The 19,172-nt window shown below is 47.3% G+C and overlaps 6 protein-coding genes across 6 annotated transcripts; 5 read left to right on the top strand and 1 right to left on the bottom strand.

Annotated features, from left to right (window-relative positions):
* Positions 1 to 671: 671 nt before the first annotated feature.
* EV420DRAFT_590679 (uncharacterized protein) lies at positions 672 to 1,953 on the top strand. The gene is made up of 7 exons (XM_060482718.1): positions 672 to 1,091; positions 1,138 to 1,254; positions 1,306 to 1,401; positions 1,459 to 1,544; positions 1,598 to 1,635; positions 1,690 to 1,888; positions 1,942 to 1,953. Exons 1-6 carry the CDS (start codon positions 963 to 965, stop codon positions 1,866 to 1,868), a joined length of 645 nt encoding a protein of 214 aa, XP_060328766.1. The 5' UTR covers positions 672 to 962; the 3' UTR covers positions 1,869 to 1,888; positions 1,942 to 1,953.
* A 1,304-nt stretch (positions 1,954 to 3,257) lies between these two features.
* On the top strand, positions 3,258 to 5,331 carry EV420DRAFT_1240725 (uncharacterized protein; the record flags this gene model as incomplete). Its single annotated transcript, XM_060466632.1, has 13 exons — positions 3,258 to 3,317; positions 3,368 to 3,406; positions 3,460 to 3,474; positions 3,524 to 3,933; positions 3,987 to 4,059; positions 4,117 to 4,218; positions 4,270 to 4,329; positions 4,382 to 4,451; positions 4,507 to 4,629; positions 4,692 to 4,741; positions 4,799 to 4,925; positions 4,986 to 5,038; positions 5,092 to 5,331. Coding segments are annotated over 13 exons (1,422 nt in total), but the record flags the coding sequence as incomplete, so codon positions are not given.
* A 634-nt stretch (positions 5,332 to 5,965) lies between these two features.
* On the top strand, positions 5,966 to 8,135 carry EV420DRAFT_1694625 (kinase-like domain-containing protein; the record flags this gene model as incomplete). Its single annotated transcript, XM_060479391.1, has 9 exons — positions 5,966 to 6,607; positions 6,659 to 6,757; positions 6,815 to 7,090; positions 7,141 to 7,230; positions 7,278 to 7,351; positions 7,409 to 7,443; positions 7,495 to 7,590; positions 7,651 to 7,772; positions 7,828 to 8,135. 9 exons carry the CDS (start codon positions 5,966 to 5,968, stop codon positions 7,870 to 7,872), a joined length of 1,479 nt encoding a protein of 492 aa, XP_060328764.1. The 3' UTR covers positions 7,873 to 8,135.
* A 2,838-nt stretch (positions 8,136 to 10,973) lies between these two features.
* On the top strand, positions 10,974 to 13,555 carry EV420DRAFT_590404 (uncharacterized protein). The gene is made up of 8 exons (XM_060482717.1): positions 10,974 to 11,379; positions 11,432 to 11,669; positions 11,721 to 11,817; positions 11,871 to 12,468; positions 12,521 to 12,680; positions 12,730 to 13,034; positions 13,091 to 13,265; positions 13,315 to 13,555. Exons 1-8 carry the CDS (start codon positions 11,179 to 11,181, stop codon positions 13,356 to 13,358), a joined length of 1,818 nt encoding a protein of 605 aa, XP_060328763.1. The 5' UTR covers positions 10,974 to 11,178; the 3' UTR covers positions 13,359 to 13,555.
* A 1,472-nt stretch (positions 13,556 to 15,027) lies between these two features.
* On the top strand, positions 15,028 to 16,915 carry EV420DRAFT_1694614 (uncharacterized protein; the record flags this gene model as incomplete). Its single annotated transcript, XM_060479390.1, has 7 exons — positions 15,028 to 15,157; positions 15,203 to 15,287; positions 15,349 to 15,946; positions 16,000 to 16,159; positions 16,216 to 16,511; positions 16,577 to 16,742; positions 16,801 to 16,915. The coding sequence occupies 7 exons, from the start codon at positions 15,028 to 15,030 to the stop codon at positions 16,842 to 16,844; spliced, it is 1,479 nt and encodes a 492-aa protein (XP_060328762.1). The 3' UTR covers positions 16,845 to 16,915.
* A 98-nt stretch (positions 16,916 to 17,013) lies between these two features.
* Positions 17,014 to 18,889, bottom strand: EV420DRAFT_590382 (uncharacterized protein). Its single transcript, XM_060482716.1, has 2 exons — positions 18,601 to 18,889; positions 17,014 to 18,549 (listed from the first exon to the last, which is right to left on the bottom strand). Exon 2 carries the CDS (start codon positions 18,527 to 18,529, stop codon positions 17,081 to 17,083), a length of 1,449 nt encoding a protein of 482 aa, XP_060328761.1. The 5' UTR covers positions 18,530 to 18,549; positions 18,601 to 18,889; the 3' UTR covers positions 17,014 to 17,080.
* Between the last annotated feature and the right edge of the window lie 283 nt (positions 18,890 to 19,172).

The following is a 19,172-nucleotide window of genomic DNA, read 5'->3' as shown; positions in this document are numbered from 1 at the left end:
AGGGTTCGAAAGTCTGGCAGCGGCAGAAGATGCCATCAAAAGAATGGCAGCAAGCGTTTTTAGAAGAGTCGTTGAAAGCTCTGGCATTTGGAGGTGCTTCTGGAGTTCTAGCCAATAGCACGTAGAATTATATTTCGTTGATTAGGTACGGCGAAGTGGAAGGTGTGGACATGGTATTTCACCATCTGTGGAGCTTACCGTACGAATATGTGCCAGCATAAATAGTTCTAGGCTCCGTTCATAGAGACCAGAAGCACATAACGAGTAGGTTACGAAACGAGCATATTTAGTTAGTACCAGAACCCATCGGACTGCCAGGAGAGGATCGAGGTAGCTAGCAGGGAATACGAGGCAAATACGCCGAGACATTTCGAGTACAGTATGTGAGTTCCCGTGATGAAACAGACGCATGCCCTGGCGCATTGTGCTTTGAATTCGTTGCGACTAGGATTTTGCTTGCCTGATACAAGGAGAGGTGCTTCCCTGCTCAGTCTTTCCATTCGCCCAGTCTATTACGGCCCAGGAAATCAGGGATCTTGGAGTAACATTGGCAAGTAGGAGCCATCTCGCCAGTTGTACAATGACCAACCTTCTGATTTTCTCCGAGTGAGTCTTGAGAGTTAAAGGATTTGTGAAAGATCAAGCCATCGCGCTTGCAACTACTATGTTTTCCGTATCAAGGAAGCCTATTACGCCAGGGGTCTCCTGACAGACCCTTACTGAGCCCACAAAAGACCAGTTGACAGCGATATTATCTGCTACCTAATGCTTCAGCAACTTTATTGGCTAGGGGGGAGGCGAATAGAAGTACGACAAGAAAGTGGGAAAAGGCCATTTTTAGCCATCCGTGCAAACTAGCCGTAGAGTCCTTTATAAGGATTCGTAGTTAGAGTCACCTTACAGGTTTTTTGTGGCGTAATTGCTGTCGATTCGAGTCCAGTAGAAAAAGATGTGGCTTGCCAATGGAAGTAGTCGGATTTTTGTTGTGCGTGGCTGTGACGTCCCTTCTGCCTTTTACCTCCATCTCCTTCTGTCTTTTTTTTCTTCGAGCACATATTATGTCCAGCCTATCCACTATTACGATTGACCTGGTATGCCTTTTTGTCTCCGTAATCACCAGAAAACCCATCTATTCAGGTCCTAGACCGCTCAACAACCAAGGACGTTCTCCGCGCAATGCTACACTCGATACTGTTTCACAGACTATTTGGCATCGTCAAGCCGCAAACATTCGAAGTCCTTGACGTGACGATGGTGTGCAACTTCTCAATCCCACCTCGTTGAAGCTCACGATGGATTCGCCAGCCCGGCGTGTCAGACCCCGAAGTCGAGCAGATGGTACAAGAGAAAGTGGACTTGTTTTGGAAGAGCATCGAGAATGGTGGTAGTAAACGGGGTCAGGTGCATGACTACTAGCCCCTGGTTTCTTTTCTAGGACTGACGTCGAAATTTCCGAAGATATTGGTGACATTTTCGGAGAAACGGCAGAAGAAGGGATGGTTTGTGTATGGCGGTGGAGAAGAGGATGTTCCGTGGGAGCAATGGTGCCCCTCTTTTTCCTAAAATTTCTTACCTTTTTGCTGACCGTCGTGTGAAGGATAATTAACGCAGAAATTCGGCAACCGCTCGATAGAGGTAAAGCCCCCTTCCCTCTCCGTTCATAGGCCCTGATTATGCATACGATAATAGATCGACTCACCTTTGACTCGACGTTAGCAGCAACACTAACGAAATCAATTCAAACAATGCTCACGCATACATCATCGGAAAGAGGACGCTCTGTGGTGCCTCCTATTACACACAACGGAATCTCTCCGTTTCCGTTCAAACTCGCTGTCAAAATAAGCGGCATAGAAATCGGTGGATAATAGTGTGCCTGTATTTACTCGTGAGTTAACATCGTCATAATCTAATCCGAAAGAGATGCTGATGCTTGTTTAGAGCTAATCTTTGTAGCCATACTGTATAGTCTTTATAATGTAGCATCAACGTGTACACCATGTTAACATCTGCTTCGCGTCTCTATGCAATCCTTTTGACAATATTGGTACTTTTCTCATGCCATCATCTATGTTGTGACTGATATCTCCGGATTACAGCCAATTCGCGGTGAATATGACGCCTCCGACGCGTCCACACAATGGGCGGCTTACATCGATGCGTCTTTAATCTCCGCAAGGAATAGTTCCCTCTGTTCTTGGGGCTCACCAGGCGGATCTTCGGCCAATGATGGTGGTGGTGCCTGTGCTCTATGTTTACTTGAATGACTAAAGAATGACCATTCCTTGAAGCGTTATAGTAATCAACATCATGATTTTCCAGAATCCAATGACCCGATGGAGTTTGATCCCACCGTTACTGCGAATCCTGGACTCATCGCACAAAAGGTCGGCCTGCGTTTCTCCATTCTGTTGAATTCGCGAGATTGGGCGGCGCTAGATCTAGTGATGATCTCACTTTGTACTTGCAATGGCTGTTTGCTATCGGCTTACCTACTCACGTCGTCATTTTGGTTAGTCTCTTCGGTAGTTGCACTGTCATTTGCGTCCATCGCCGCTTTCACTGAGTCTCAATTCCGTCTTTGAGATCCTTGGCGCCACCTTCTCGCATCAATTCTGGATTCAAGTTGATAGATGCATGCGATTAGCGGAGGAGAACTACCTGTACTGTAAAGCTAGGACCGAGGACATTAGGGTTAAAGGCAAGCTGGAGCAACTGGAAGAAAACAACACGAGGGTGCGTGAGGATTCAATTATCGTCTCAGGAAGGACTTTACGTCGTCTGTTAGTACAAAGGACCCTTTTGAAGGACCAATCAGCCTATGTGGCCCTTGATTTTCGGTTCTTGTCTGCTCCTCCTCTCTGCATCCGGATTTTCAACCACGGTTATCGACACATGTGATACGTCGGATAAGGTCAAGAGGACACAAAAACAACGAGAAAGTGGAAGCGGCGAGTAAGTAAAACCGGTTTATCCCAGTACGTATATACCAAGAGATACGCATTACGTTGTTTTGGGCGACAAATTTCCCCGGATTCTCAAAGCAGCATCACAAGACCGTTCCAAAACCCATTTAAACTGTGGCTCGGGGAGTGCGTCCAGTCCCCCGTTCCCCCCACCTCCTCTGCAAAGACTCTTTCGAAGATTGCCAGAATACTTGGGATGTCTAACGATTCACCTAGGGTAGTCATTGTTGGCGCTGGGTATGTTATCTGACTGGATGATGAGGAAACCTGCTGAATCCCCTTCGTAGCATTGGTGGCATCATTTTTTCCATTGCTTTGAAACAAAAGTTTCCCGAGTATGAAAACTTCACGGTAGGCACAGGTCTGTAGCCGTAACCCCAATGCTGACAGTGTTGGAATAGATCTATGAGAAGGCGTCTGATGTTGGAGGGACATGGAGAGTATGTTTATCGCCTTTATTTCGTGCTTTGTGCTCTTCCTATCATCTTGGCAGGACAACACGTATCCGGTACGCCGGGGCCACTCTCATCTTGACCAGAATCACTCATCTAATCAAGGGGTGTGGTTCGGACATTGCCGTGATGTTCTATTCTCACTCCACGTCCCTGAAGCATGATTGGACGCACTCGCTCGCCTATCAGCCGCAAATCCAAGAGTACTGGCAGGAGATGGCACGAAAGAATGATCTGTACAGAAAAATCGTCTTCAACACCCGTGTCATTTCAGCCGACTGGGACGTGGACAAAGAAGTTTGGGTCATCATTACGAGAGATCTGAAGACTGGCACTGAGTCGACGTCCACCACGAAGATTTTGGTTTCTGCGCTTGGCTTTTTGGAGCAACCGCATTATCCTAATATTAACGGGCTCAGTAAATTCAAAGGCGATATGTTTCATAGTGCGAAGTGGGACCATGGGGTTTCTTTGAAGAACAAGCGGGTCGCGGTTATTGGGAATGGTGCTTCGGCGTGGGTCTTACAAGATGTCTACTCATCATGTCGTCTTATCGCTCCTCTTCCAGAACGCAGTTTGTTCCAGTCATTTCCGAGAATCCGTCCACGGATATCGTAGAATTCTGCAGGACTCCGTATTGGGTGTTATGGAATGTGAGTACAATTGCGCCTCTCGTTTTGATGCAACATTTGACACAGCTACCTAAACAGCTTCGCAACTCATATGGTCCTGTGTGGCAATTCTTGCTCAAATATGTCCCATTCAACATGCTGCTCCATCGTTTTTATCATTGCGTCAAGGTAAGTCGGCTGTTCACCACGCTACAGACAGTCCCGATCATTGGTCGTTAGATGGAAACTTGCTATTGGCTTGTTTTTGGGAACGATTTCCTCCGTGATTGGCTTATGAAGGTAACGTACCATTCCATGGACCCAGATGGATATTTACACATGACTTTTAAAGCCTTTCAGTATTTTTTATATCAAGACATTTGCACCGAAGGAGTATCACGATAAACTCATACCAACGTACAGTCAGTACTTTTACTTTTCGAACACGACTTCTACTGCTGATGTTTGTTTCAACAGAGGTCGGATGTAGACGGCTCATCTTCAATAGCTTCTACCTCGAGTCTTTACATCGCCCGAACATGCGACTCAACTGGGATGGCATCGATTCCGTAGTCGAAGACGGCATCATCACTAAGACAGGTGAGTCCTCTCCGGTACGTCCACTTTTTCTTCCTCGTCTCTTATAATTGTCTCTTATACAGGCGAGAAGTTCCCATTCGATGTTATCATTCTGTCCACGGGGTTCATCACGGTATGAATCTACTCTGTCCTCATCGAACCCGTGGCTTAAGATGACAAACATCTGTAGGATGATTATCCCCTCCATGTCCGTGGCAACGAACAAACTGTCAAGGAATATTATGTTTCTAAAGGCGGCCCGACTGCATATCGCGGAACCACAGTTCCTGGATTCCCGAACTTCTATATCATCGGAGGTTTGATCACTGTTCGTTGTATTAAACTCCGTTAATGAATTCGTGTCTTGTTCTACGCAGGTCCGAACACGATTACGGGTCATACATCTGTAATTTTTACCGAAGAAGTCCAGGTACTATCAGCTTTCTTTTGAAATTCTGTTCCGCATCTCAATTTAGTTCTCAGGCCAATTATGCCATGTCGTTGGTAGCACCAGTCATAGAAGGACTTGTATCGTCCTTTACAGTCAAACATCAGCCCACGGATGAATGGAACACCAAGATTCAAGCTCGTCTCGCTCGTTCCGTCTTCCCGGATTGCCTTTCGTGGTACCGAAGCGGAAAGGACGGGAAGATCACGAGTGTATTTCCCGGTGGCGCACCATTGTTTTGGTGGTGGACGAGGAAGACATATTTTGAACACTATGACGCTGTCGCGTCAAACAACTGGTATAAGCAACTAAAGCGAGAGAAGCGTATTAAGGTGACAAAGCGGGTGGTGGCGGGATTGTCAACTGTTACCTTCGGGGTATGGTTCGCGTACGAATTCTGGAGGACCGGATCGGTTTTGGACGTGGTGAACGAAGCACAAGAGGTTGGTATCCTTTTTTGATGGTTGACATGCACTGATTACTGTCAAGGAAATCGCATCCAGACTCGGGGAGCTTGTTGGTCTTTTGAGATTATAAGTAGTACATATGTCGACAATGTCAAGAACTGCGTCACTTCAATCTAAATCGACGGCGTGGGAGCACCAATGCCACCGTTACCACTGTCCTTTTCCAAATTCCTGCCTGGTATCGACCACGTGGAACCAATGAGCGGACAAGGTCTTGTTGGATAATAGGTGATGAAAGATTATGCATTGACATCGTTCACTGTATTTCAGACGGTAGCACACCACTCAAAGTGACCTTTGAACGAGAATGTCGATCGGAATGGCAAGAACAAACACAAGGGCCGGGGGCGCTTTGACCAGCGGCATGTATAAATGGCTCGGTCTTGAACAATAGTCCTTCAGTTTACCCCCCACCGTCCAAAAGGTCATTCCCCTCACCCAGATGCCTTTTCCTTCCTTCACACAGCTCAAGGCTTATTTCCGCCGACGGACACTGAAAGGGTCTAGCGCCCGAAGAAAATCCTCAACTTTTGGCAATGCCACTCATGCTTCAGATGCGGCTGGTGCTCTCGCTCACGACAAAGTCATCCAACAAATTGTAATCGATGCTATGGGACTCGGACACTGTCGCGACAGCTCTCATATTGCCACTCCCAACATCCAAAGTGACACCCCAACTGCCACTCCCCAACCTCCGACGACCTTCGTTGAGCATTTTCAGTCAGATATCCAAAGCAGAACCGCGACACTTGAATATTTCGTGCGCAAAAGCCATTTTCGTCATGGCATTAAATGTCACGGCCACAACTACAGGTTTTCTCGCGTTCTCGGTAGAGGGTCCCATGGCGTAGTCAGGTTAGCTTACGATGGATCAAAGGACCGCCCTGTGGCTATCAAAATTGTCGACAGGACACGATTACTCATCGATGGTGTCCCAGTGGCTAAGGGTGAGAAAGAGGATGGTTACATCTCCGATATATGTAGGGAACGCGATGCGTTGAGACTTGCGGGTGCAACAGGATCCCCTTTCCTTCCTACCTTGTTGTCTTTCTTTCAAGACCTTCAGTATTTCTATCTCGTCATGGTGCGCTAGCCGAAATCCCATACAATGGTTATACTAATCTTCAACTGACAGCCACGATACTATATTTCTCTCTCGCATCGCCTGGAAGAGTTAACAGACTCCAATCAGGTCATGAACATGACAGAATTAAGACACCATGCAGCTGAAATTGTATGATGTTCTTCCCTTACCCACAGTGAGTGTGTCACTGAGCATAGAATGGTTTAGGTCCTTGCTGTCGAAGCCCTGCATCATTATGGCTGTTTTCACTGTGACATAAAACCGGAAAATCTCATGTTCACTGAGCAAGGGCACCTGGTCCTTGTCGACTTTAGCCTATCTGAGATAGGGTCCGGAGTTCTTGAGGCGGGAGGACGGGGTACACCCGGATATATTCCTCCAGAAGCCCTTGACGGAAGATCGTACTATTCTGGACACGCTGCCAACATTTATGCTATGGGGGTCGTTTTTCTTCAGATGTATCTTTGTCCGCGCAGAAACTATGTGTGTCTATTTTCAGTCTCCTGGTCCGCTGAAGCCTTATTCTGATCCAGGACATTTTCAATGACAAGGGGGATATAACCATGTCTGTTTGGGCAACTTGGCATCGCAATGAAGAAGTTGCCGAAGGCCTGATACAAGAGGTGGAATGACTTTCTTTGCTGCTATCCAAACGCTAATGTCGTGGTAGCTCATGGAAAAAAACCCGGATGTACGTTTACCGATGCGCATCATCAAGGCGCATCCATTCTTTTACCCTGGCTTGTAATTCTCCCATCACCTATCACCCGAACATTCCACGCTCATGTTTTCTCTCGGTAGAGATTGGCACAAAGTACAAATGATGGAGTATGAATGTGAGTAGCCGTCCGCAGAGTAGCCTTTATTATTCTTATGCTTATCACCAGCTCCTTATGTTCCAACGAGAACCCTGTCCGGGATGCATCATACCCGCAATTTACAGTCTACAACAAGACGTCATTCGCAAATTAACGAAATAATGTGTGAGTAGATAACCTCATGGTCTGCCTACGCCCCCCAAACATGATTGTATAATTTTGTAGCCATTGAACCATTACAAAAGAACGGCAGTGAGCGGGTGGATGCCGGCCGCAAAGGAGACGCCGGTCGCGAGCTGGAACCAGCAAAGCCTTCAACATCTGATTTGAAAGCGCATCAACATCGAGTAGGTCGTATATCTGTTTCTTCTGCTGTGCATTCTGACTAACAGTCCTTTGAAGGTGGATACTGATTCTCCCGAGATACGAAAGACCATGCCCGAATGACGTAGTTCATCTAGCTAGCCTTCATACTGAATGTGGTTCTTTTTATATTCCGTGTACGATAGTTTCAATTACATATTCTGGGTTATACTAGGAATAGTAACGCTTGTCTGGTCTCGTCGATGAGCAGCGAGGCCGCCTTTCAGTCATTCTTGCTTGCCTATCGTTGCTCCGCGAGTTCAAACTCGAATGCCTACTGCCCTTGCGAGATCCGGGTGCTTTATTTCTCCCAGCTTCATTGATACGATTCATTGTTGTGAGAATTTCGATTCGCAAATAAGTCCCAGAAACACCAGGAAACATTTGCTAGCCTCCGGATGTGGGTTATACCCCCATAAATACTCGAGGCCTATGTTAATATCCCGATCTCCACGGTATTGCCCTGGGAACAGAATAAGGAACGAAACCTCGTGTGCAAAGAACGCAGCACAGTATTTACCTATAAAGGCTATAAGCGCGCTGTATTCTGAATAAGCTTCTCAGCGCCAGCGCCGGTTAATTGATTACGATCTGTGGATATCACCATGCAAACTGCGCTGAAACAAGTTAGCTCAGGTTACCTCTCTCGAAAAGAGTAAGTCGCATCAGGAGTTAGATTAAACGAGTTGACATATGGCCATCCTCAACTTGTTCAGCCTCTTTGCGATAGTCTTCGGAAGGTTTGGGCCACAAATCATCGATCTCTCGCAGACTATTTATACAGAAAAAGAGGCGACGCATCAGCTCCCCGATAAACGCCGTTGGCACCGCCAGGGTGGAGGCGTTCTTCTATGGGATACCATGGACGCTAAGATTGCATGGTCGGAGACCTAGGAAGAGAAATACATGTTTCCGCTATATCCGATGATTGTGAATACCGAGGGTTCCACGGGAAGAGTATATCAACTTGAAGCGCCCAGCTGCGCCGCCAAGATTGGACCTAGCCCTTTTGCACACACATTCTTACGTTGGAGTAGTGACTCTTGAACTACTGAAGTTTTGGACAAGGAGGGCAGTCCGAAGTCTTGGACACGGGGATCTCGCTGAAGGGCAAGTGACGATACCGTCTCCGGTGGGCAGGATCCCCGGAGTCGGAGATCAATGCGTTGTGTGTGAACTGGAACGTACGCCATAGAGGCTTGTAACCACGGAATAAAATGTATAATCGCCAGGAATTATTAAGGGAAACCTTAGTTTCAAGGGTACCAGACAAAGCGCTGCCGCAGGATTCATCAGACCAAACCATAGGTCTGACAAGAAGAATAAGATCAGTCAGAGCTTAATCACAGATACATACCGATGTCGGTGCAACACCATAATGGAGCTATTGTACCGGTCATCGGTAAAATCTTGTCGCGGTTGTTAAATGTGACACCCACCCAACAGGTAGTGCTATTCCACTGTATATTCTTGAATAGCGCTGGCATAGCTTTAGTTGTCAGAGCTTTCTGAGGTCAAAAGCTCGTTAAGAATAGGCACAAACCGCGACAAGCCACTTGAATGGCAGTTCCTTGAGAATAAGGACAGTGCCGTAGACGACACTGTTTTCGGTCTCCACTGGAGTGTCAATAACCTACGATGACCTGCCGAAGGAGAGACCGGTGCTTCAACGTCCATCAGAATATCAAGATTGCGAGCCCCACCATGCCTCAGGTAGGCGTGAATGAACATTGGCCGGGGAGACGTCTTTGGCAGTAGCAGACATTTTAGCACACTCAGGAAAAGCAACGTCACGGCCCCGAGTCTTGGTCTCGCTCTTCCAGAGGTACTATCACGTTTAGTACTATAGCGGCCTCCACTAATGAAGCCTCAGGCGGCAGCACCGAGTGGAAGAGATTTTGCAATCACGGCGTCCCTTTGCGTGGCAGGTACAAGGGTAAATACCTAGCTACAGCCGTTTTCCAGTCGCTGTATGTTCCGACAAAAGTATGTCCCGCAACCGCGGCCCGCTACCAGTCCAAAAGCCCATATTGACAAGGAATCCGTTCAAGGAATTGGCTTCTTGCACATGGCCGCAGAAGGCCGGTTCCTAATAGTAACTGTTCCTAAGCTCTAGATTGACAAGGGGGAACGTCGAACGCCGAACACTGAAGTAGACACTAGCAGTAGATTTTCATCATACGAGTCAGTTTGGGCGCATCAAGGGTAACTGTGAAGCCTTCGATAAATTCTCTTGCTAGAAATGACAAGTCAAATGTTCATCCAACCAGGAGTAGGAGGTGTAGAGTTAGACCCGACATAATCGGCGAAGTGTGCGGAAGAGCCGGCTGAATTCAGTTTTCTTAACAAATATTAGTTCAGGCTACGAGAAGAAGCAATGAAGCCCTGTATAAAAGACGTGAATATTAAATGACGGAATAGCACCAGAAGTGACATTGACCTTTAGCTTGACGAGGTTCAGAGGTGACAGACATAATGTTGACTAAAGTCTTGTGCCGCAACTGGGGCCCGGGACGGCAACCTTTGGAACATCCGGCATATATTCGGCTATCGAGCCGAACATGTTCCGTCACATATCAACCACCCTCGATCAACGCTACGAAGTACCTCTGCTTCGTACAATGGCACAGCGTCCCGCCTCCTGATCTCCATGCGGAACTCCCGTCCTGTTTTAACTTTTCAGAAGCCCAGACGCGCTATGCACTGGTCTATTAAAATCGTTCATAGCTTGATCTGAATCGGCGACAGACCCTTTAATGATGTGTGTCGAGAAGCACATACTGCATCAATATCGTCTCGTTACTGATTAGCAACACTGAACATTCGACCGACAATAGCAAAGGCAGTTCCTAGCCTTTACTTTTTTCTCCAATTGCCAAAGGTATGTGGAGCGACAACTGCAAGCTTCCCTGAAACATGCCTTTTTTATTCTGGCGCTGCTCACATCCCCTTTCTATCTGTACACCTACGACTTGGCGGAAACTCCCCTTACAGTAACAACTCTTCGGGACCTGCTGATTACCGTTCTTACGTCCTTGTACCGTTTCCGTGGCTTCTGATCCATTCCAGTCTTAATTGAGTACATTGAACGAGGCTGTCGTAGGTATCCTTATATTCCGGAAAGCTGCTGGAAGCCACTGTGGCCCTGCTGCACCAGGCCGTTAGGCTGTGTATACCTCTGATAAATCCCCCTTCAGCGAATCATCTATGGCACATCATCTCAGTCGTCATTCCGTCTGAAGACGAGGAGGTTCTCGATATTCAATCATGCATCAGCCATCATTCGTTTTCGAGCAAGAATAGACTGAAGACTCAAAACTCCCGACTCACAGGGTTGGTACGGGCAGGATCAATTGACCGAAGGTTTCAATTCCACAAGCTTGCACAAGGATGCTGACTGGAAGTGCCTTCCGGTGCATCCAGGCAAATGCCTGCTCGATATTTAAGGTTGGTGCTTTGAAGGACACATTTCACTATCATCTCTCTCCTCCGCGTCTTTCTACAATACTAATAAACACGATGAGCTCTACATCTCATGGACATGCTCTACAAAGAGGACAGGCCTGTTTTCATTGTCGCCGCAGAAAGATGGTCAGTGATTGCTACGTTAATTCAGCCCTCGCTCATAACTTTCATCGTCTAGCGATGCGACGGAGTGCGTCCTGTATGTGGCCCATGTACTCGAGCACGTCGACCGGATGACTGCCAGTATACAGACAATCAAGGACGCTCACGAATGGAGATCTTAGAAGAAAACATTGGTCGCGTCCAGGCCCGTATTCAAGAATTAGAGAACCCCGAAACCGCGGGAACCTCCGTTTTATTACACTCGCCTTACACGCAAGGTGCGGCAAGTACTACAGGACCGACCCGTGTCTCTAGTAAGATCTAAATAACGTGGAAGTCAATGACATTCTCTGATGATTTCATAGCTCCTTCGCCCTCCAGCCGTCGAGGTCACCATCCTGACGCCTCTCGGCAAAACTGGTGGACGCTGCCTGAGCCTCCCTCAGAAATCAAAGTGGTCTTGTACGTTCAAAGCTCAGGTTATTTTAAGTGTGATCTCATTTTTTATGACTCAGACTCGATAAATTTCTATTTTTCGCGTCCGAGTTCGGGTTTTTCCTCCATCCGACACGCTTTCGGACGTCTGCTCTTCAGCCCGCTCCCATAGGTCATCCTTCCCGTCCTTTACCCGCACTATTGACCACCGCTTATCTCTGGGGATCTAAACTCTCGGGCTCATCGACACCCACCGAAATCGAGAAAGCTCTGCTGGCTCGCTCGCTGTCTCAAGTATCCAGTTCCCTCGCGGGTAACCATCCACAGAAAGTAATCCATACCATTCAAACCGAATGTTTACTGGCGTATTACTTTTTGTCCTCGGGAAGGTTCCTGGAGGGGAAATACCATATTACAAACGCTGTTTCGTTGGCCGTAAGCTCGAGGATCGATAAAATACGCTCCGATCAGATCGACCCGAGAGAGATCACAGCGTTACGAGCAGCCCAGGATCCTATAGAAGAAGGAGAGCGAGTCGACGCATGCTGGAACATGATAATTCTCGACAAGTGTTGGGCGGTAGCACTGGCGTCTCCAACGAATCTCGTCTGTCCATCTGATGATCCAAGGGTTCAAGTAGATACACCTTGGCCTCTTGATATCGAAGGCTATGAGAGCGTTAGTCAGCCCTATCTTACTTGGCTGATCCTTTTAATTTAGAATCATTCAGGGTGGCTATCCTGCAGGGATGAAGGGCCGTTGCACACTGAACAATTATCTTAGGGGAATGACGAGCTCTCGAGGAAATGAAATGTCGATGAAGAGTCTTCACGTTAAAGCATCGTTGCTGTGGGAGCGTTCCAATGATTTAGTTGGAACTTGGAAGTCGCGTTCGTTCGCTACTCTTTCTATGTTGCCTCAATTAATTCCTCTATATAGACATGAATTCTCAAGAATCGGCTACTTTCTATGGAGCATTCAACATCCTGGACACTCTTCTCGAGAGAGTGCGAGTCAATCTCCCACCCCCGAATCAGATGACTGACCGTACTCCGTCCAAAATGCGCACCTTATTTATTATCCATAGCTTGACCTACACTGCTATCATTCAACTACATGGAGTCTTCGCGAAGAATAGCGCGGAATCGAAGACGAAGGTTCTCCTTTCAGCCCAAGCCATCTTTCGTATGGTTAATGCAGTCCGCCTCGGGAATGCGACCCAAGTTATTAATCCGATAATGGGAGTACGTTGATTTCCTTCTTTGCTATATATAAACACCATTGAACCTGTTAATCATAGACAGTTTGGGTGTCTGCGAGTCAGGTAATCCTGGAAGAACTAACAGCCTTGAAAGCATTCCGGTTGTCGAGATCCGCAAGTATTCCGCCTACTGATGAGGAAAGAGGTATGCTCAGTGTTTTCGAGAACGGGTTGAGGGATATGATGCCGTTAGGGCGAAGCTGCAGTCTTTTGAGTATGATGGATTCTCTATGTGTTCCTCCCTGTCTGATCTTGTTGCGTAGGATATCACTTGAGCCAAATTCAAGAGGCTTACTCTGCGCTCTGATATTCAATCCCACTCGTTCATCGATGTATTTAACTCATTTATTTATTTTAAGATGCTAGCTAGAGGCACAAATCTAGTTCAGGAAACTATTTATTTTTCGAGTATTATAATATCATGTAATTTCTGCTAATCGTAGTCTTATGTCTGAAAGAAGTAGTATGGCCCTCCGTTAAGTGTTCTTGTTACAGATAAGTAATAATACTAGAACAAGGCTGAAACGTACAGTGCGAAGCATGCTTCTCAATATCCAGGCAGATCATACTTGAGGTCGGCATCCTTGCGCGGGAAGGTTGTTGAAGTGGTACGCCACAACTTACAAGCTCACAGCTACCTGCAGCACCAAATGCCCGGGCTGTTCAGCTTGTTTCTGCGTCTCACCACCGAGTCTAATCACTATTGGTCATTAGCGGTGCCGCAACTACCAAATTCCAGTGCGTCATTCGAAACGGAAGAGCAATGAGTTGTCCTGGCAAGCCGGACCCCGTATCCGATCATCGTCGTCAAAGCTTCATTAACGCCTTCGGGGATGCTTCCGTCCCCGAGCTACCGGCTATTACCGGCACCAAATAGGCGCTGATTCGGATGTTGCCGGATAGTTTCTGATGTCAAAGCTTTTAGCTCTGGCTGCAGCATCAGTTTGTGGAGAGTTCGTTGTAGACTCTCGTTGCGGGTTCAGACGGACAGAAAGTGAAATAGATGGTATTTTTAAAAGTGGTGCGTCCCACGAATGTTTAATCTTCTCTAGGGATATGCATTACAGTGCTAGTGCTCAATAGCACTCACAGACGATCTCCGGCACTCTATAAGACGTTCTTCGATTTTCAGTAGACATGATATCCGCCTTTTACCTCTAAGTCGGATTAATAAAGTGCGTAGACACATCTATAGTGCAGCGCTTAATTCTTGATCGGTCTTTGTAAAACTACAATTATTTATGTAGTTTTCAGAGGCTGGCCCATCGTTTTATGGTAGTCTCTAAGATTACAGAAAGGCCTTATCCTACTGGAAATGATGGCCTATGTGCGCAGTGCATTCCAGACTTGCTCAAGGCCTCGTCACAGAGTACCGCTTCGCCGTTGCTTGCGATGTGGACTCTTTTAAATGGGACCACAATTATCTAACAGCTGATTTCCCAGGCTCTGTGTACCCAGCTTCCCAGTTCTCTGCTTTTCCATAGGATGACGATCTTCGGTCTTGCGACTCGGGCATCTACACAGCCACAGCGGAAGAGTGAAGCTCTTTGACAAAACGCCTTCGAGGGGATATCCGCTAATACTCCGTACTCACTCATTATGCTTTGTGTCCTTAGTAGGCGCTGGCTTATGCAGTGTACGCCATGCTCTTACACGGTTATAAATTTGAGGGCATCCTAGGTGTACTACCCACCATCCGCTTTTCTTGAGCTCGTCTGATACTTCTTCAGAATAACCTAAGCGGTATAATGTCTTCTCCCTCCTCCAATCGCACCTCTTCCCTCCACTGGGGTCAAGCCTGTATTCATTGTCGCCGCCGAAAAATGGTTGGCCCTCTTGTCATTCACTAGTGTCGTACCTAGTCTTAAGTAACTTCTTCACAGCGATGCGATGGTGCTCGCCCCATTTGTGGACAGTGCAAGAGGGGAAATCGATCTGAAGATTGTCAGTATAAGGACAGCCAGGGCCGTACTAAGATGGAGGTCCTCGAGGAAAATATAAGTCGTGTTGAGGCTCGAATTCGCGAACTTGAAACCCCACGGGAGCAGGGTCCACCTATCCTTCTGAGTGACCCTTACTCGACTGGTGGTTCCTCTTCGAATGCCAGTATGTTTATTGTCTGCTTCATCCCGAAGTTGGGCTAATACGTAGGTGTATCTCCCGTTACGGTAGTTCCTTCTTTAGGTTATGGCTGGTGGACACTGTCAGACCCCCCTCTCGACGTTAAAACCGTGCTGTTCGTCATTACCCTTCTTCATACTTATAACGAGTCTAAATATAATACTGGCGATCTATAGGATCGACAAATTTCTCGATTACGCCTCAGAATATGGATTCTTCATGAACACTTCCCGCTTCCGATCAGCCGCCCTTGATCCTTCTGCATATTACTCCCGGCCATTACCAGCACTTATGACGACAGCTTACTTATTGGGGATTTCCCTATCCCACGCTCCGTCTTTGATCATTCACGAAAAGACGTTCCTTGAGCGCGCGCTGGCGGATGTATCCAGTGCACTCTCAAGCAATTATCATCCCCAGAGATTTGTGCAAACCATACAAGCCGAGGTTCTCTTGGCTTATTACTTCCTAGCGTCTGGACGCTTCTTAGAGGGAAAGTACCATGTCACAACGGCGGTTTCCCTGGCCCTCAGTACTGGGTTGAATAAAATACGATCCGACCGAAACACTTCCACTGGTCAGATGCCAGTTCTCCCAGCCCCGCGGGATGCCATCGAAGAAGGCGAGCGTGTGGACGCTTGCTGGACCGTTTTGATCTTGGATAAAAGTTGGGCAGTCGCATTGGCATCTGTGCCCAATTCTACATGCCCTTCTGATATCGTCGGAGTTCAGCTCGATACCCCATGGCCTCTTGAAGTCCAACAATACGAGCATGTGCGTTCGAGTTCTCTCTCATATATCTCTTTTCTCATCTGTAATTTCTTTAGGGAGGGTTTCCTTCGGGTATGGTGTGCAGTTATACCATTCAGAAGTACCTCAGAGGTGCACCGACATCGGGCGGTAATGAAATGTCGACCAAGGCGCTTCACGCGAAAGCGTCTCTCCTATGGGAGCGTGTGACTGACTTAATAAGGAATTGGAAACCCGGTATGTGGACCGCTTCGTTTTCCCCTCATCATTTTAAATTATAATTTTCAATGTAGACATGGCCCAACAGGAGTCGATTGACTTTTATGCATCATTTGCGGCTTTGGACGGTCTGCTTGAAAATCTGCAAAATGCCCTTCCATCACCGAATGCAGTGACCAACCCGACATCCGCCAAAAGGAGGACCCTCTTTGTTGCCCATAACTTGACCTACGCCGCTATCATGCAATTGTACGGTCTTTTCGCCAGGGTCGATGCGCAATCTAAGGATAAGGTTCTCATGGCTGCTCAAGCTGTATTTCGAATGACCGGTACCGTGCCGCATGGTTCACCCATCAATCCGATTATTGGGGTAAGTCCGCTGATTTTTCGTCGTAGATTTTTCTATCGATGGTATCGCTTACTCTCTTTTGCCAGACGGTCTGGATATCTGCAGGTCAGGTCCTACTTGAGGAATTGGTTGCGTTGAGAGCATCGCGCCCAGCACATGGCCCTGCAAATGACAGGGAAATAGAACTTTTCGGTATCTTTAATGCTGGTTTTCAGCATATGATCGTCTTGGCGGAAAGCTGCGTTCTCTTAAGTGAGTGGGAGTTAAGATGTGATTATTCCATACTAAGCCTTTAAACCCCGTATCACAGAGTATCAGGTTAAGCAAATACAAGAAGCATTTGCCGCACCGTAACTGCTGTTTATGGTTTCTGATAGAAAGAACTACCTATAGAGGTTCCATTAATGGACGACATACTGTCGTGAGTGCATTAACATTAGGTATATCCTCTAAATAAATTACACTTTTGTAATCATCAACATGTGATAAAAGCTTCTAGCGATAAAAAGAGTGTATTGTTGTATCACGCACACAAAGTACTAAAGGACTACAAATAAAACAAGTAAACCGGATGGGATCAGTCAAATAATCTACCAATCTTCACAGTCGACAGCAAGAACTGGCTGCCTTTTGAGTTTTGCATCGCTCCCAGTGGCCGGCATTTTATAGCCATTGCGCTGAATAGCGAACCGTGAACCAAATCCGAATCCAAACCCACTACCACCTCCTCCCAACCCATTGCATGGTCGTCGGTCACGCGAAGAATCTCGCGACGAACTCCGCGAAGTAACTCCACGCGTTCCCAGAACATCCATGATTACTTCAATACCGGGCCTCTCCCTCTTCAACCGATCCATCCCGTCGAAAGACTCGAGTCCACTGACGTGGATCATCTTCAGCAGGGGACATACGCAGCTTCCTGCATATTCCCCCACAAGGAAGTTGACCAACACTTCAAAATCCTCGTCGTTACTAGAAACAGAAAGCTCTTCCAACATCCTCGCCCGTCCAAGACACCATTCCCATGTCTGAGCTCCTGGATCATCGCGGTGAAGCGAAAGTCCGGTGATGTACAGACGCTTGACACACCAATCCAACGCCCCCCTCGACATGAGTTTGCGGCTGACAGTCTGCAATGACTGCGTTAACTCGGCAGACGCCCCATGTCGCTTTCCGTCCAAATCGTTGATATGAAGTTCCTCCAATATCGGAGCAACGAGGACCTCAACGAGTGAAGGTACCTCGTTTGTCCTCAACGAGAGATTCTTCAAGTAAGGAAGGTACAGCTCCTCAAACAGGGGCTGGTGAGTCTCCGCATGGACCACGCGTGATGCGATCTCCAAGTTCACGAGGAAAGGTGCAGCATGTACGATCTGCAACAGTTGTTGAACGGATATTGGAGGGGCACGAAGTGGACGAGCAATAGTCAGGGTCTGGAGATTATGAAAATCCGGCGTGAAAAGTGAGGGCAATTTGTGATTGGTCAGTTGTAGAGATTTCAGATGGGGAATGTGGGTAAAGGTATGGAATACGGACGTAGCGGCCGAAGTGGCAGGAAGACCCGGAGTGTCGGACGCCACGCGAAGCCTCAATGTTTTTAGCGGTAGTTGGGTCGGAGAAGGAGAGAATGGAAGGGGGAAGTACAACGCGTCTAAGAAAGAATGCGCTGCCTTCTCTGTTTCTGAACGGACATTCAGAGAAGAAATGCGGGTCGTGTGACGCTGGAGAAATGCAATCAGGAGTGAGTGAGTTTCGGGTACGTTGGCTGTCTGCCCTTCGATGTCGATATACAAGTCGAGGCAGCAGATGCCAGAGAGGGAAAACCAGAGGCTAGCCTTGCGAATCGTCTGGCGCTCCTTTTCTTGGCATACGGAAAGTCGTAAACTACGCCAAGCACGAGGGGTACTCCTTGCTACGACACGAAATCGTTGGCACACCGTGGATAGAATGACGGGTGCATCAGCAGAATAGTATGAGCAGCGAACGAAAACCTCTCCTAATAGCTCGTGGGGTATAGTTGTGATACCGAGGGAAGCCATTGAAATTTGCAGCCAGCGCCCTGCATACGAGTCAGTACAAATAGTACGGAACTTGTAGCTCCAGCACGTACAGAGAAAGAAGGTAAGAAGAAAGCGGGCGTAAGGTAGGAAGAAAGTGACGTCTTTTTACATGCAGAACAGAAAATTCGAAATGTGTGAAACACACGGTAAACGGCTTGGAGCCGTGTTCCGGTGCCCAGCCCTTGATCATATATAGGCACAAAACCTAGATTTATCGCTGACAGCTCCGCCAATCGATTGCACAGTCCAATAGAAAGGTCGGCCACCTGTGGGATACATTGTAAAACAATGCCATTACAACAGGTAACCGTTAGCGTAAGGTTTCGGCCAGTTTCAAAGATTTTCGGCCACGTTGCAATCAAATTTCGACGCTTTTGGAAATTGCGAAAATCGGCGATTTCCAACAAGGAAAGCTGTGTCAAGCTTTGCCAGGCTTGCCATGAAAAAAATAGTCCATTGCGAGTACATTCAAGATGTTTGCGAGATTGGTACTGGGGGGCGAATACGATAAATGCCAGGATTTATCAAGTAAAAAAGGGGGTAATATTACATCAAAATCTTACTAGATTGCACGGTTGGACACTCAAATAGCCACCCACCAGTCCTCCAATAATAATACGTG

The sequence above is a fragment of the Desarmillaria tabescens genome (assembly GCF_030435595.1).
Source record: "Desarmillaria tabescens strain CCBAS 213 chromosome Unknown EV420scaffold_26, whole genome shotgun sequence".
In the NCBI taxonomy this organism is placed as follows: Eukaryota; Fungi; Basidiomycota; class Agaricomycetes; order Agaricales; family Physalacriaceae; genus Desarmillaria; species Desarmillaria tabescens.
The sequence above is the reverse complement of the archived record's forward strand: the minus strand, read 5'-3'. Positions and strand labels throughout refer to the sequence as shown.

Excerpts from the sequence above, each read along its gene's own strand:
- EV420DRAFT_590679 (XM_060482718.1), top strand. The coding sequence starts at position 963 with ATGGAAGTAGTCGGATTTTTGTTGTGCGTGGCTGTGACGTCCCTTCTG. Across the intron at positions 1,092-1,137 it reads CCACTATTACGATTGACCTG|GTCCTAGACCGCTCAACAAC; the intron begins GTATGCCTTTTT and ends CCATCTATTCAG. Across the intron at positions 1,545-1,597 it reads GATGTTCCGTGGGAGCAATG|GATAATTAACGCAGAAATTC; the intron begins GTGCCCCTCTTT and ends CGTCGTGTGAAG.
- EV420DRAFT_590404 (XM_060482717.1), top strand. The coding sequence starts at position 11,179 with ATGCTGACTGGAAGTGCCTTCCGGTGCATCCAGGCAAATGCCTGCTCG. Across the intron at positions 11,818-11,870 it reads TCAGAAATCAAAGTGGTCTT|ACTCGATAAATTTCTATTTT; the intron begins GTACGTTCAAAG and ends TTTATGACTCAG. Across the intron at positions 12,469-12,520 it reads ATATCGAAGGCTATGAGAGC|GGTGGCTATCCTGCAGGGAT; the intron begins GTTAGTCAGCCC and ends AGAATCATTCAG.
- EV420DRAFT_590382 (XM_060482716.1), bottom strand. The coding sequence starts at position 18,529 with ATGGCTTCCCTCGGTATCACAACTATACCCCACGAGCTATTAGGAGAG.